Raw genomic sequence first — 14,843 nt, forward strand, 5'->3', positions numbered from 1 at the left:
GGTAAAACTTGAACTGAAGGCAAGGGTGAAGGGGTTCTACAATTCATGGGCGTTATTCATTATGCACTTTCGAGAATTGGATCACATCGAACATTTGAGGGGTTGGGGGCTGGGAGGGTTGGGGGGAGAGGGACTGTATGTGTAAATGGTGACTATGGGTGATTCTTGATTCCTTTTTGTCATTTGTTTGTGTTAACATGCGGGCTAATGTTTGGGGTTTGTTGGGAGGTTGGGATCGTTGATATGGGGATTGGTATTGCATTCGTTACTGATTATTGTTTATTGTTGGGTGTAGATTTGGGAGAAAATGTGAAAAAGGAGAATAAAGAATATTTTGTTTTAAAAGTCTGTTTTTGTCCGGAAAATCCCACTCTGACCCTTTCCCCGTGATGGGCCTTCCATAGCTGATCAACTTTCCTACTGTCAACTTTTCCTTTCATTGCTTCACCAGGAACGGATAGCAAAAGCTCATGGCTCCCAGTGTGGATTCTGCACCCCTGGAATCGTCATGTCTGTGTACACTTTGTTACGGAACAATCCAGAACCCACAATGGAGGAAATTGAAGACACCCTACAAGGTAAAGTATATTGGATGTGGCTCAGCAACAATGGGTTCCCTCAAAAGGAACTTCTTCACTCAAGAGGGGAGTGAATCTGTGGCATTCTTTACCGCAGAGAGCTGTAGAGCTGGGTCGATCAAGGCTGAGATAGACAGGTTTTTAATCTGGAAAGAAATCGAGGGTTATGGGGATAAGGCAGGAAAGTGGAGTTGATGGCTATATTAGATCAGCCATGATCTCACTGAATGGCAAAGCAGACTTGACGGGCCGAGTGGCTCCTATGTTTTAAGAGTGAAAGCATTTAAATCAAAAGACTAATAAATGAACGGCCCTCAGCACAGCCTTGATGGGCTGAATGGCCTTCTCCTGTGTCACAATGACTCTGTGTGGGCTAGATTTTGGCCACCGAGTTTGAGATTGAGTTGCCACCTTGAAAGCTTGACTCTGGCTCACTGTTTCTTTTTTTTTTGTATAAATTTAGAGTGCCCAATTATTTTTTGTCCAATTAAGGGACAATTTAGCATGACCAATCCACCTAACCTGCACATCTTTGGGTTGTGGGGGTGAAACCCACACAGACACGGGGAGAATGTGCAAACTCCACACAGACATTGACCCGGGGCCGGGATCGAACCCGGGTCCTCGGCACTGTGAGGCAACAGTGCTAACCACTGGGCCACCGTGCCGCCCTCTACTGCTTCATCGCATGAGGCTCTCACAGGAAGTATCCATTCAGAAATTTGCCTTCCAACATAATTTACTTGCGAAGAGCATTAATGAGGAATTGCAGGGTCACCAACACTCTCGGAGCAACCAAGAGGATCCAACGATTAAAGATTCACACTTTCATCTCCTCAATGCTTCTCCCAGCCCATTCGACAAGCCTCAAAGAAGCCCAATAATTAATATCTCCACCAACCAATCACTCACTGACTCGTCCCGCTTCGGAGTACAAATTGGCTGTTACGTTCCTACATTAGAGTCATAGAATCGCTACAGTGCAGAAGGAGGCCATTTGGCCCATTGAGTCTGCATCAGCCCTGGAAAAAGCACCCGACCTAAGCCCACACGTCCATCCTATCCCCCGTAACCCCACCTAACCTTTTAGAAACTAAGGAGCAATTTGTCTTGGCCAATCTACCTAACCTACACATCTTTGGACTGTGGGAGGAAACCGGAGCACCCGGAAGAAACCCACGCAGATGCGGGGAGAAAGTGCAAACTCCACTCAGACAGTCACCCAACACTAGAATTGAACCCGTGTTCCTGAGCTTTGAGGCAGCAGTGCTAACCACTGCACCACCGTGCTGCCCAAATTGCAATAGTAACTATGCTTCAAAGAACTTAATTGGCTGTGAAACGTTTGAGACGTCCCAAGTTTGTAAAAGGAACTAGAAATTCAGGAGATTATTTAAATTCCTTATTGCATTAATTACTCTAAATTTAATATTTAGATGGAAGTCACCCAGTTCCCAACACCCTCACCATCCCCCAACCCACTACACAATGTGCGTCAACCTTCGTCTTGAATTCTGGGGATATTCGGTCCTGACCATTGACCTGTAGCAGAATGCGATCGGTTTAATCATAATCAATACTGACCATGAGAACAGGCAATTGCATATTTTATTTCTCTTTATTTTTGGCTGTTCTTTCACTTGCAGGAAACCTGTGTCGATGCACAGGCTACAGAGCCATCCTCGAGGGTTTCAGCACCTTTGCCAAAGTAAGAACATTCAAATCGCTGTGGTTAATTTGTCATAGTCATAGAGTCATAGTCACAGAGTCCTACAGTACAGAAGAGGTACTTCGGCCCATCGAATCTGCATCAACAAAACCACACTAACTCTACATTAACCCCACTTTCCAGTACTTGAATATCATGACATTTCAAGAGCTCACCAAGTACTTTTTAAAGGTTTGAGGTTTCCGCCCTCTATCACCCTCTCAGGCAGTGCATTCCAGACTCTGAGCATCCTCTGGGCGAAAATATCCTTCATCAAATCCCCTCTTAACTTCTGCATTTCATGGGCGGCATGATGACGTGGTGATTAGCGCTGCTGCCTCACGGGGTGAAGGACCTGGGTTCAATCCTGGCGCCGGGCCACTGTCTGTGTGGAGTTTGCACGTTCACCCTGTGTTTGCATGGATCTTACCCCCACAACCCAAAGATGTGCAGGGCAGGTGGATTGGCCATGCTAAATTGCCCCTTAATTGGGAAACAAAAGAAATAAACCTTCTGCCTTTCACCTTAAAATGATGCCTCATCGCCATTGACTCATCAACTAAGGGGAGCAGCTACTTCCTATCCATCTTATCCATACCCTTCAAAACCTTATACTCCTCAATCAGGTTCCCTCTCAGCCTTCTCTGCTCTATAGAAAACAATGGGCTGATCAGTGACAAATGGAATTCAATCCGGATAAGTGTGACGTGATGCACTTGGGCAGGACAAACAAGACATAATGAACGCAGGACTCTGAGAAGCACCAAGGTTCAGAGGGATCTTGGTGTGTATATGCACCGAAAGGGAAAATGCTGGAAAATCTCAGCAAGTCTGGCAGCATCTGTAGGGAGAGAAAAGAGCTAACGTTTCGAGTCCAGATGACTTTCTGCGTCCAAGCACCAGTCCCTTAAAGTAGCAGAGCAGATTAAATGAAAAATGAAAATCACTTATTTTCACAATTAAGTTACTGTGAAAAGCCCCTAGTCACCACCTGTTGAGGGAGGCTGGTACAGGAATTGAACCGTGCTGCTGGCCTGCCTTAAAAGCCAGTGATTTAGCCCAGTGTGCCAAAGCAGCAATGGTTGAGAAGATAAATGGTATACCTGCCTTTATTAGCCGAGGCTTACATTTAGATTTAGATTTATTGTCACGTGTACCCATGTAGAGTGAAAAGTATTGGCTGGTTTAGCACAGTGGGCTAAATCACTGCATTGTAATACAGAGCAATGGTAGCAGTGCGGGTTCAATTCCCGTATCAGCCTCCCTGAACAGGCTCAGGAATGTGGCGACGAGGGGCTTTTCACAGTAACTTCATTGAAGCCTACTTGTGACAATAAGTGATTATTATTAAGTATTGTTCTGCGTACAGTCCAGACAGATCATTCCATATTTGAAAACATAGGACATATGATAAATACATAAGGATACATAATGAAAATACATAAAGATAGACAGCTGGTGAAGTATATGGTATATAGTGCTACAACTGTAGAGAAGATGCGTAGGAAGATCGGTTTACCCTGTAAGATCAGTTCAAACCCTTAGAGGGTCATTCAAGAGTCTGGTAACAGTAAGGAAGAAGTTGTTTTTGAATCTATTGGCGTTTAAGAGTTTAAGAGCAGGGAGGTTATCCTGGAACTGTATAAGCTACTGGTTAGGCTACAGCTAGAGTACTGTGTGTAGTTCTGGAATCCACGTCACTGGAGGGATGTGATAGCACTGGAAAAGATGCAGAGGAGATTTACCAGGATGTGGCTGGGCTGGAGAGTTTTAGTTCTGAAGAGAGATTGGATAGACTGGGGGTGTTTTCGTTGGAGCAGAGGAGACTGAGAGGGGACATGATTGAGATGTATATAATTATGAGAGGCATTGATAGACAGGAAGGAATTTTCCCCCTTGGTAGAGGGATCAATGACCGGGGAGGGGCAGAGATTTAAGGTTGGGGGTCGGTTTAGCTCCATTGGCTGGACAGTTGGTTTGTGATGCGACTTTAACTTACCTTAGATTTTTAGAGATTTGGAGGGGAAGTGAGGGAAAACCTTTTCACCCGGAGGGTGGTGGGAGTCTGGAACTCGCTGCCTGAAAGGGTGGTGGAGGCAGACACCCTCCTAACATTTAAGAAGTATTTAGATGTGCACTTGCGATGCCAAGGTATACAAGGCCGAACAAATGTTGGAAAATGGGATTAGACTAAGATGGTTATTTTGACAGGCATAGCATGATGGGCTGAAGAGCCTTTTCTGTGCTGTTGACCTCTATGACTGTATAACCTCCCTGCTCTTCTATTCAGTGCCATGACTGATAAAGGCAAGTGTCCCCTTTGCCTTCTTAACTACCCTATTAACCTGTTCTGCTGCCTTAGGGTCACTATCACTAAAATGCTCCCCCACTGCCACCTCAAACACCTGCCAAGCTTCGTTCCCCAGAATTAGATCCAGCACTGTGCAGTCCCTTGTTGGACCTTCTACATATTGACATTTCAAGATCTCCAAAATCCAGCGCTCACGGAAGATAGGAAGATGAGGTTAGACAGGGTAAGTGAGTGGCTTTGGGTCGGCATGGACAAGATGGGCCAAATGGACCCTTTGCGTGCTGTATCGTTTCTATGGTTCTATGGTAAGTCTGCTCCACCTAAACTCACTGTGACTATATTAATATTGGAGAAGTTGCAATCTCCCAATATAATTACCTGATTAATATTATTTTAAACACCTCATGAATCGTCTACATATCTGCTCCTCTATTGCCTACTGAGTATTTGGTGGTCTATAATACATCCAGCAATGTGACTGCCCCCTTTTTATTTCTAAACTCTACCCACAAAACCTCATTGGAAGACCCTTTGAAGATATCGTCTCTCCTTACTTCAGGAACGGACACCTGAATTAATAATGCAGCAGCATCTCCTCTTTTACACCTTTCACTGTCTTGCCAGAAGATCCTATACCCAAGAATAATGAGTTGACAGCCCTGCCACTCCCTCAACCACGTCTCTGTGGTGGCAACAATATCACAATTTGACGTGTCAATCCATGCCCTTAACTCATCAGTCTTACCTTGCATTAAAGTGGAGGCCATCCAGCCTCACTTTACTCCCTTGGAACTCAACATGGCTGAACTCCCTCTGTCTTGGTTCCTTTACTACAATATGCTGTGTCCCTCATGGAGTCATGTGTCCCCACCCTCTGCCAAACTGGTTTAAGCTCCTTCCAACAGCAATAGTAAACTCACCCACAAATATATTGGCCCCATTTTGGTTTAGGTACAGACCATCCCATTTGTACCTGTCTCACCTTCCCCAGAAATTATCTCAGTGATTGAGGAACCTAAGGGGCTTAGGTTCAATGCCCTCCTGCACCATCTCTTGAGCCACACATTCATCTCTCCTTGTCTCCTATTTCTGTCCTCGCACCGGGAGTAATCCCGAGATTCCAACCTTTGCATCGTAGTCCTGCTTTTTAATCTGCTGTCAAGCGCCCTGAATTCTTGATGCATGATCACATCCTTCATTCTGCCTTTATCGTTAGTACCAATGTGCACCACAATCTCCGATTTATCACCCTCCCCCTTTAGGATGTCCTGCAGCCATTCAGTGGCATCCCTGATCCCGGCCCCAGGGAGGCAATACACCACCTTGGAGTCACATCTGCAGACGCAGAAACGTCTGTCTATCCCCCGAACCAATGGATCTGTATAAGTTCACCATGGTATCATGGCGCAGGAAGCCTTTCAAGTTGGGCCAGTAAAAAGCAATGTAGTTTGAATAGGAGACAGTATAATTAAGGGAATATACACTGTTCTCAGCAACTGAGAGTGTTAGTCTCGAAGGTAGTGTTTGCCTGCTGGGTTCCAGGGTTAGAGACATCTCCGTGCGGCTGGAGAAGAACATGGGATGGGAGGGGAGGATCCAGTTGCCATGGTCCACTGAGGTAATCCATGACAGAGGCATTGCGAAGAAAATGCTAAGGGAGTACAAACAGCTAGGAGTTAAATTGAAGGGCAATTAAATCTGGATTAATGGGACATTGGTACAAGTTACTGAAAATGCAAGAACTGCACTGTGTGTGTGTGTGTGTGTTGGGGGGTGGGGGGGGCAGGGAGACTGGGAAACGCAGGAGCTGCACTGTGTATGTGTGTGTGTGTGTGGTGGGGACTGGGAAACGCAGGAGCTGCACTGTGTATGTGTGTGTGTGTATGGTGGGGGGGACTGGGAAAAGCAGGAGCTGCACTGTGTGTGTGTGTGTTGGGGGGGGGGGGGGGGGGGGAAGCGGCAGGGAGACTGGGAAACGCCGGAGCTGCACTGTGGTGGGGGCAGCACTTTAACCATGTTGAGACCAGCGACTTGGCAAGAAATGCAGTGCGGTCAGCGTAAGTTGAAGGTGCACCTGCATCAGTGACCCGAGGAGTTCGACGGAAGGTGAGCATCCAGCAGAGGGCAGCAGAGCAGAGCTTCTGATTGGCTGTTCCGGGGAGATTTGCATACGTGCAGTACGGTCAGCGTAAGTTGAAGGTGCACCTGCATCAGTGACCCGAGGAGTTCGACGGAAGGTGAGCATCCAGCAGAGGGCAGCAGAGCAGAGCTTCTGATTGGCTGTTCCGGGGAGATTTGCATACGTGCAGTGCGGTCAGCGTAAGTTGAAGGTGGTTTGTGAAGGGGCTGTTCTCGAGTGACAGCTTTACCTGAAACACTACTTATGTAGTGTCTCCCACCCATCCTCCTCCTCTAACCAAAAAAAAAAGCTCTGTCCGTTGGATTGCTAAACTAATAAGTTTTTTATTTTTTAGTAGTTGGGAAGTTAGTTCAGTGGGAATGGAGGCTAGGGCAGTTGAATGTTCCTCCTGCAGAATGTGGGAGGAAAGGGTCACCTCTCGAGTCCCTTCTGACTACATCTGCGGGAAGTGCACCCAACTCCAGCTCCTCGAGAGCCGCATTAGGGACCTGGAGCTGGAGCTGGATGAACTTCGGATCATTCGGGAGGCGGAGGAGGTTATTGAGAGGAGTTATAGGGAGGTAGTCACACCTCAGGTAAAAGAAGAAAGTAGATGGGTTACCGTCAGGGGAGGCAGAGGGAACCGGCAGGCAGTGCAGGGATCCCCTGTGGTCGTTCCCCTCTATAACAAGTATACCGTTTTGGATACTGTTGAGGGGGACGACTTACCAGGGGTAAGCAATAGGGTGCAGGTCTCTGGCACAGAGTCTGTCCCTGTTGCTCAGAAGGGAAGGGAGAAGAGGAACAGAGCACTTGTCATTGGGGACTCCATAGTTAGAGGAACAGACAGGAGGTTCTGTGGGAACGAAAGAGACTCACGGTTGGTGTGTTGCCTCCCAGGTGCCAGGGTTCGTGATGTCTCTGATCGTGTTTTTGGGATCCTTAAGGGGGAGGGGGAGCAGCCCCAAGTCGTGGTCCACATAGGTACCAACGACATAGGTAGGAAGAGAGATGGGGATTTGAGACAGAAATTCAGGGAGCTAGGGTGGGAGCTGAGAGCTAGGACAAACAGAGTGTTATCTCTGGGTTGTTACCCGTGCCACGTGCTAGCGAAGTAAGAAATAAGGAGAGAGAGGAGTTGAACACGTGGCTACAGGGATGGTGCAGGAGGGAGGGTTTTGGTTTCCTGGATAATTGGGGCTCATTCTGGGGTAGGTGGGACCTCTACAAACAGGATGGTCTTCACCTGAACCAGAGGGGTACCAATATCCTGGGAGGGAGATTTGCTAGTGCTCTTCGGGGGGGTTTAAACTAATTCATCAGGGGGATGGGAACCTAAATTGTAGTCCCAGTGTACAGGATGTTGAGAGTAGTGAGGTCAGGGATAGGGTTAAAAGTTCGAAAGAGGGCACCAGCAAGCAGGACGCTGGTTTGAAGTGTGTCTACTTCAACACCAGGAGCATCCGGAATAAGGTGGGTGAGCTTGCAGCATGGGTTGGTACCTGGGATCTCGATGTTGTGGCGATTTCGGAGACATGGGTAGAGCAGGGACAGGAATGGTTGTTGCAGGTTCCAGGATTTAGATGTTTCTGTAAGAACAGAGAAGATGGTAAAAGAGGGGGGGTGTGGCATTGTTAATCAAGGAAAGTATTACGGCGGTAGAAAGGACGCTTGAGGACTCGTCTACTGAGGCAGTATGGGCCGAGGTTAGGAACAGTAGAGGAGAGGTCACCCTGTTGGGAGTTGTCTATAGACCTCCGAATAGTCCCAGAGATGTAGAGGAAAGGATTGCAAAGATGATTCTTGACAGGAGCGAGAGTAACAGGGTAGTTGTTATGGGGGACTTTAACTTTCCAAATATTGACTGGAAATACTATAGTTCGAGTACTATAGATGGGTCAGTTTTTGTGCAGTGTGTGCAGGAGGGTTTTCTGACACAGTATGTAGACAGGCCAACAAGGGGCGAGGCCACATTGGATTTGGTACTGGGTAATGAACCCGGCCAGGTGTTAGATTTAGATGTAGGTGAGCACTTTGGTGATAGTGATCACAACTCGGTTATGTTTACTTTAGCAATGGGCAGGGATAGGTATATACCGCAAGGCAAGAATTATAGCTGGGGGAAAGGCAATTATGATGCTATTCGGCAAGATTTAGGAGGTATAGGATGGGGAAGGAAACTGCAGGGGATGGGTACAATCGAAATGTGGAGCTTTTTCAAGGAACAGCTACTGCGTGTCCTTGATAAGTATGTACCTGTCAGGCAGGGAGGAAGTTGTCGAGCAAGGGAGCCGTGGTTTACTAAGGAAGTTGAAGCACTTGTCAAGAGGAAGAAGAAGGCTTATGTTAGAATGAGACATGAAGGCTCAGTTAGGGCACTTGAGAGTTACAAGTTAGCCAGGAAGGACCTAAAGGGAGAGTTAAGAAGAGCGAGGAGAGGACACGAAAAGTCGTTGGCGGATAGGATCAAGGAAAACCCTAAGGCTTTCTATAGGTATATCAGGAACAAAAGAATGACTCGAGTAAGATTAGGGCCAATCAAGGATAGTAGTGGAAAGTTGTGTGTGGAATCAGAGGAGATAGGGGAAGCATTAAATGGATATTTTTCGTCAGTGTTTACACTGGAGAAAGAAAATGTTGTCGAGGAAACACTCAGGTTCAGTCGACCAGGCTAGATGGAATTGAGGTTCAAAAGGAGGAGGTGTTAGCAATTTTAGAAAATGTCAAAATAGATAAGTCCCCTGGGCCAGATGGGATTTATCCTAGGATTCTCTGGGAAGCCAGGGAGGAGATTGCTGAGCCTTTGTCCTTGATCTTTATGTCGTCTTTGTCGACAGGAATAGTGCCGGAAGACTGGAGGATAGCAAATGTTGTCCCCTTGTTCAAGAAGGGGAGTAGAGACAACCCTGGTAATTATAGACCTGTGAGCCTTACTTCGGTTGTGGGTAAAATGTTGGAAAAGGTTATAAGAGATAGGGTTTATAATCATCTTGAAAAGAACAAGTTGATTAGCGATACTCAACACGGTTTTGTGAAGGGTAGGTCATGTCTCACAAACCTTATTGAGTTTTTTGAGAAGGTGACCAAACAGGTGGATCAGGGTAAAGCTGTTGATGTGGTGTATATGGATTTCAGTAAGGCGTTTGATAAGGTTCCCCACGGTAGGCTATTGCAGAAAATAAGGAAGTATGGAATTGAAGGTGATTTAGCGGTTTGGATCAGTAATTGGCTAGCTGAAAGAAGACAGAGGGTGGTGGTTGATGGCAAATGTTCATCCTGGAGTTCAGTTACTAGTGGTGTACCGCAAGGATCTGTTTTGGGGCCACTGCTGTTTGTCATTTTTATAAATGACCTGGAAGAGGGTGTAGTAGGATGGGTTAGTAAATTTGCAGATGACACGAAGGTCGGTGGAGTTGTGGATAGTGCTGAAGGATGTTATAGGATACAGAGGGACATAGATAAGCTGCAGAGCTGGGCTGAGAGGTGGCAGATGGAGTTTAATGCGGAAAAGTGTGAGGTGGTTCACTTTGGAAGGAGTAACAGGAATGCAAAGTACTGGGCTAATGGCAAGATTCTTGGTAGTGTAGATGAACAGAGAGATCTCGGCATCCAGGTACATAAATCCCTGAAAGTTGCCACCCAGGTTAATAGGGCTGTTAAGAAGGCATATGGTGTGCTAGCCTTTATAAGCAGGGGGATTGAGTTTTGGAACCACAAGGTCATGCTGCAGCTGTACATAACTCTGGTGCGGCCACACCTGGAGTACTGCGTGCAGTTCTGGTCACCACATTATAGGAAGGATGTGGAAGCTTTGGAAAGGGTTCAGAGGAGATTTACTAGGATGTTGCCTGGTATGGAGGGAAGGTCTTACGAGGAAAGGCTCAGGGAATTGAGGTTGTTTTCGTTAGAGAGGAGAAGGCTGAGAGGTGACTTAATAGAGACATATAAGATAGTCAGAGGGTTAGATAGGGTGGACAGTGAGAGTCTTTTTCCTCGGATGGTGATGACCAACACGAGGGGACATAGCTTTAAATTGAGGGGTGAGAGATATAGGACAGATGTCAGAGGCAGTTTCTTTACTCAGAGAGTAGTAGGGGTGTGGAACGCCCTGCCTGCAATAGTAGTAGACTCGCCAACTTTAAGGGTATTTAAGTGGTCACTGGATAGACATATGGATGAATATGGAATAGTGTAGGTCAGATAGGCTTCAGATGGTTTCACAGGTCGGCGCAACATCGAGGGCCGAAGGGCCCGTACTGCGCTGTAGTGTTCTATGTTCTATGTTCTAAATCTAACGAGGGCTGCAGAGAACTAAACAGTGCAGGGGGAAGGGTCACGTCAGGCAAGATTTGGAAAGTTAAAGAGAAAGGACAAGGTAGCAGTGCACAGTAGTGACAGGGATAATGGCAGGAAGGGAATACTAATGTCGGATTGAACCAGCAAATACCATCAGAATAGGGAAAATGGCTTTAAACTAACACCAGGGATGAAGGGTTCAGGTGAACAGTTATCTTTAAAATCCAAAGATCAAAGTTGAGGCAATAGAAAAGTATATGATGTGGATAAAGAACAGCTGACTGGGATAGGAAGAAAAGAGAATTTAATGATGATACTGCATTAGAGAACAGAGTCCATGCAGGGAATAGTAATAAAAATAAGTTGAATCCACTTTATCTGAATGCAAAGAGTATTATAATAATAATAAAATAATAATCTTTATCAGTGTCACAAGTAGGCTTACATTAACACTGCAATGAAGTTACTGTGAAAAACGCCTAGTCGCCATATTCCGGCGCCTGTTCGGGTCACAGAGGGAGAATCCAGAATGTCCAAATTACATAACAGCATGACTTTCGGGACTTGTGGGAGGAAACCGGAGCACCCGGACGAAACCCACGCAGACACAGGGAGAATGTGCAGACTCCGCACAGACTGTGACCCAAGCCGGGAATCTAACCTGGGACCCTGGCGCTGTGAAGCAACAGTGCTAACCACTGTGCTACAGTGCCACCCTTTCGGGTCACCATTCCAGATATGGTGACTCTTCGGATTTGGATTTGTTTATTGTCACGTGTACCGAGGTTCAGTGAAAAGTATTTTTCTGCGAGCAGCTCAACAGATCATTAAGTATATTAAAAGAAAATAATAGAAAATACGTAATAGGACAACACAAGGTACACAATGTAACTACATAGACACCGGCATTGGGTGAAGCATACAGGGGTGTAGTGTTAATCAGGTCAGTCCATAAGAGGGTCATTTAGGAGCCTGGTAACAGTGGGGAAGAAGCTGTTTTTGAGTCTGTTCGTGCGTGTTCTCAGACTTTTGTATCTCCTGCCTGATGGAAGAAGTTCGAAGAGTGACTAAGCCGGGTGGGAGGGTTCTTTGATGATGCTGCCCGCTTTCCCCAGGCAAGGTGTAGATGGAGTCAATGGATGGGATGCAGGTTTGTGTGATGTACTGGGCGGTATTCACGACTCTCTGAAGTTTCTTACGGTCTTGAGCTGAGCAGTTGCCATACCAGACTGTGATGCTGCCAGATAGGATGCTTTCTATGGTGCATCTGTAAACGTTGGTAAGGGTTAATGTGGACATGCCAAATTTCCTTAGTTTCCTGAGGAAGTATAGACGCTGTTGTGCTTTCTTGGTGATAGCGTCGATGTGGGTGGACCAAGACAGATTTTTGGAGATGTGTACCCCAGGAATTTGAAACTGCTAACCATCTCCACCTTGGCCCCGTTGATGCTGACAGGGGTGTGTACAGTACTTTGCTTCCTGAAGTCAATGACCAGTTCTTTAGTTTTGCTGGCATTGAGGGATAGATTGTTGACATTACACCACTCCACTAGGTTCTCTATCTCTCTCCTATATTCTGACTTGTCGTTATTCGAGATCCACCCACTATGGTCGTACTGGCAGCAAACGTTTAGATGGAGTTGGAACCAAATTTTGCCATGCAGTCCTGTGTGTACAGGGAGTATAGTAGGGGGCTAAGCACGCAGCCTCGCGGGGCCCCGGTACTGAGGACTATTGTGGAGGAGGTGTTATTGTTTATCCTTACTGATTGTGGTCTGTGGGTCAGAAAGCCGAGGATCCAGTTGCAGAGTGAGGAGCCAAGTCCTAAGTTTTGGAGCTTTGACATGAGCTTGGCTAGGATTATAGTGTTGAAGGCGGAGCTGGAGTCAATGAATAGGAGTCTGATGTTGGAGTCCTTGTTGTCAAAATGCTCTAGAGATGAGTGTAGGGCCAGGGAGATGGCCCTGCTGTGCACCGGTTGCGGCGGTATGCAAATTTCAGTGGATCAAGGCGTTCTGGGTGTATGGAGGTAATGCGCTTCATGACCAACCTCTCGAAGCACTTCACTGTGACTGAAGTCAGGGCCACCGGACGGTAGTCATTCAGGCACGTTGCCTGGTTCTTCTTTGACACTGGTATGATAGTGATCAAGGTGATCAAAGTTGGGAAATAAATATTCCAGGGTACACAACATTTTGAAAAGGCATGCAGAATGGAAAAGGAGGAGGAGGGGCAATAATAAGGGGTGAATAAGGATATTAGTGAGAAAGGATCTTGGCTCAGTAAATCAGGAAGTAGAATTAGTATGGGTGGAACAGAGTCATCAAGGGTCAGACAACACTGCTGGGAAATATTTATTGGCCCCCAAACAGTAGTTATACCAGTATACAGAGCACCAAACAAGAAATTATTGGAGCATTTCACAAAGGTAATGTAATAGTTGTATGTTCCTTTGATCTTCATCTTCAATAAAAATGGCAAAGGTAGTCTGGAAGATGAGTTAGTAGAATACTTGCATGATTACTTCTTGGTCTATTATATTGAGGAACTAATCAGGGATAAAGCTATTTTAGATCTACTACTGTGCAATGAAGCAGGGTTAATTAGTAATTGCAAACAAAAATAATCTATTGAGAAATAATGATCATAATACAAATGAACTCCACATTAAGTTTGAAAATGACATCGTCCAATCATAACCAAGGATCTTAAACTTAAACAAAGCCAGAGAATAGTAGTGAGTTAGTAGTAATCTTTATTTAATAATCTTTATTGTCACAAATAGGCTTACATTAACACTGCAATGAAGTAACTGTGAAAAGCCCCTAGTCGCCACAATCCGGCACCTGTTCGGGTACACAGAGGGAGATTTCAGAATGTCCAAATGTCTAAAGGAAACTGCTGCAGAGGTAATGGATGTGTCAGAGAGCCATAGTCAGAGAGTCATACAGTAGAGAAGAGGCCCTTCGGCCTATCGTATGTTGGCTGATATCCAAAAATGTCCTAGATTCGGGAAAGAATCCAGGTAGCAAATGTAACATTGCTATTCAAGAAGAGAGGGAGAGGGAACACACTTTGCTAAGTCATTGGGAAAGTGCTGGAATCTATTACTGAGAAAGTCTGCCTGCAATGGTGGCACAGTGGTTAGCACTGCTGCCTCACGGTGCTGAGGACCCAGGTCACTATCCATGTGGCGTTTGCACATTCTCCCAGTGTTTGCATGCGTCACACCACCACAACTCAAAGATATGCAGGTAGGTGGGTTGGCCACGCAAAATTGCCCCTTAATTGGAAAAAAAAATTGGGTACTTTAATTTTTAAAAATAAGGAAGTCTGCACAAGACACTTAGAAAAGTATAATATGATTAGAAGAAATCAATATGGTTTTATGAAAGGGAAATCCTGTTTGACAAGTTTTTTGAGGATGTAACTAGTATGGTAGATAAAGAGGAAGCTGCAGAGTTTTCCTCAGGGTGGTGCGGTAGCACAGTGCTTAGCACTGTTGCTTCACAGCTCCAGGGTCCTAGGTTTGATTCCTGGCTTGGGTCACTGTCTGTACGGAGTCTGCACGTTCTCACCGTGTCTGCGTAGGTTTCCTCCGGGTGCTCCGGTTTCCTCCCACAAGTCCCGAAAGACATGCTTGTTAGGTGAATTGGACATTCTGAATTCTCCCTCTGTGTACCCGAACAGGTGCCGGAATGTGGTGACTAGGGGCTTTTCACAGTAACTTCATTGCAGTGTTAATGTAAGCCTGCTTGTGACAAGAAAGATTATTATTATATCTCGACCCGAGGGGATCGTGGATGTGCCTCTTTTGAATATATTTAAGGC

General features: G+C 46.0%; 1 protein-coding gene across 1 annotated transcript in view; it reads left to right on the forward strand.

The window, feature by feature from the left end:
* The window catches only part of xdh (xanthine dehydrogenase), a 155,412-nt gene that overhangs the window by 52,639 nt on the left and 87,930 nt on the right, over positions 1-14,843 (forward strand). Inside the window, exons 6-7 of the mRNA XM_038799021.1 lie at positions 452-578; positions 2,225-2,286. Coding sequence (XP_038654949.1) covers positions 452-578; positions 2,225-2,286 — 189 coding nt within the window. The remainder of the gene's footprint in view (positions 1-451; positions 579-2,224; positions 2,287-14,843) is intronic.

The sequence above is a fragment of the Scyliorhinus canicula genome, chromosome 6 (assembly GCF_902713615.1).
Source record: "Scyliorhinus canicula chromosome 6, sScyCan1.1, whole genome shotgun sequence".
Taxonomy (NCBI): Eukaryota; Metazoa; Chordata; class Chondrichthyes; order Carcharhiniformes; family Scyliorhinidae; genus Scyliorhinus; species Scyliorhinus canicula.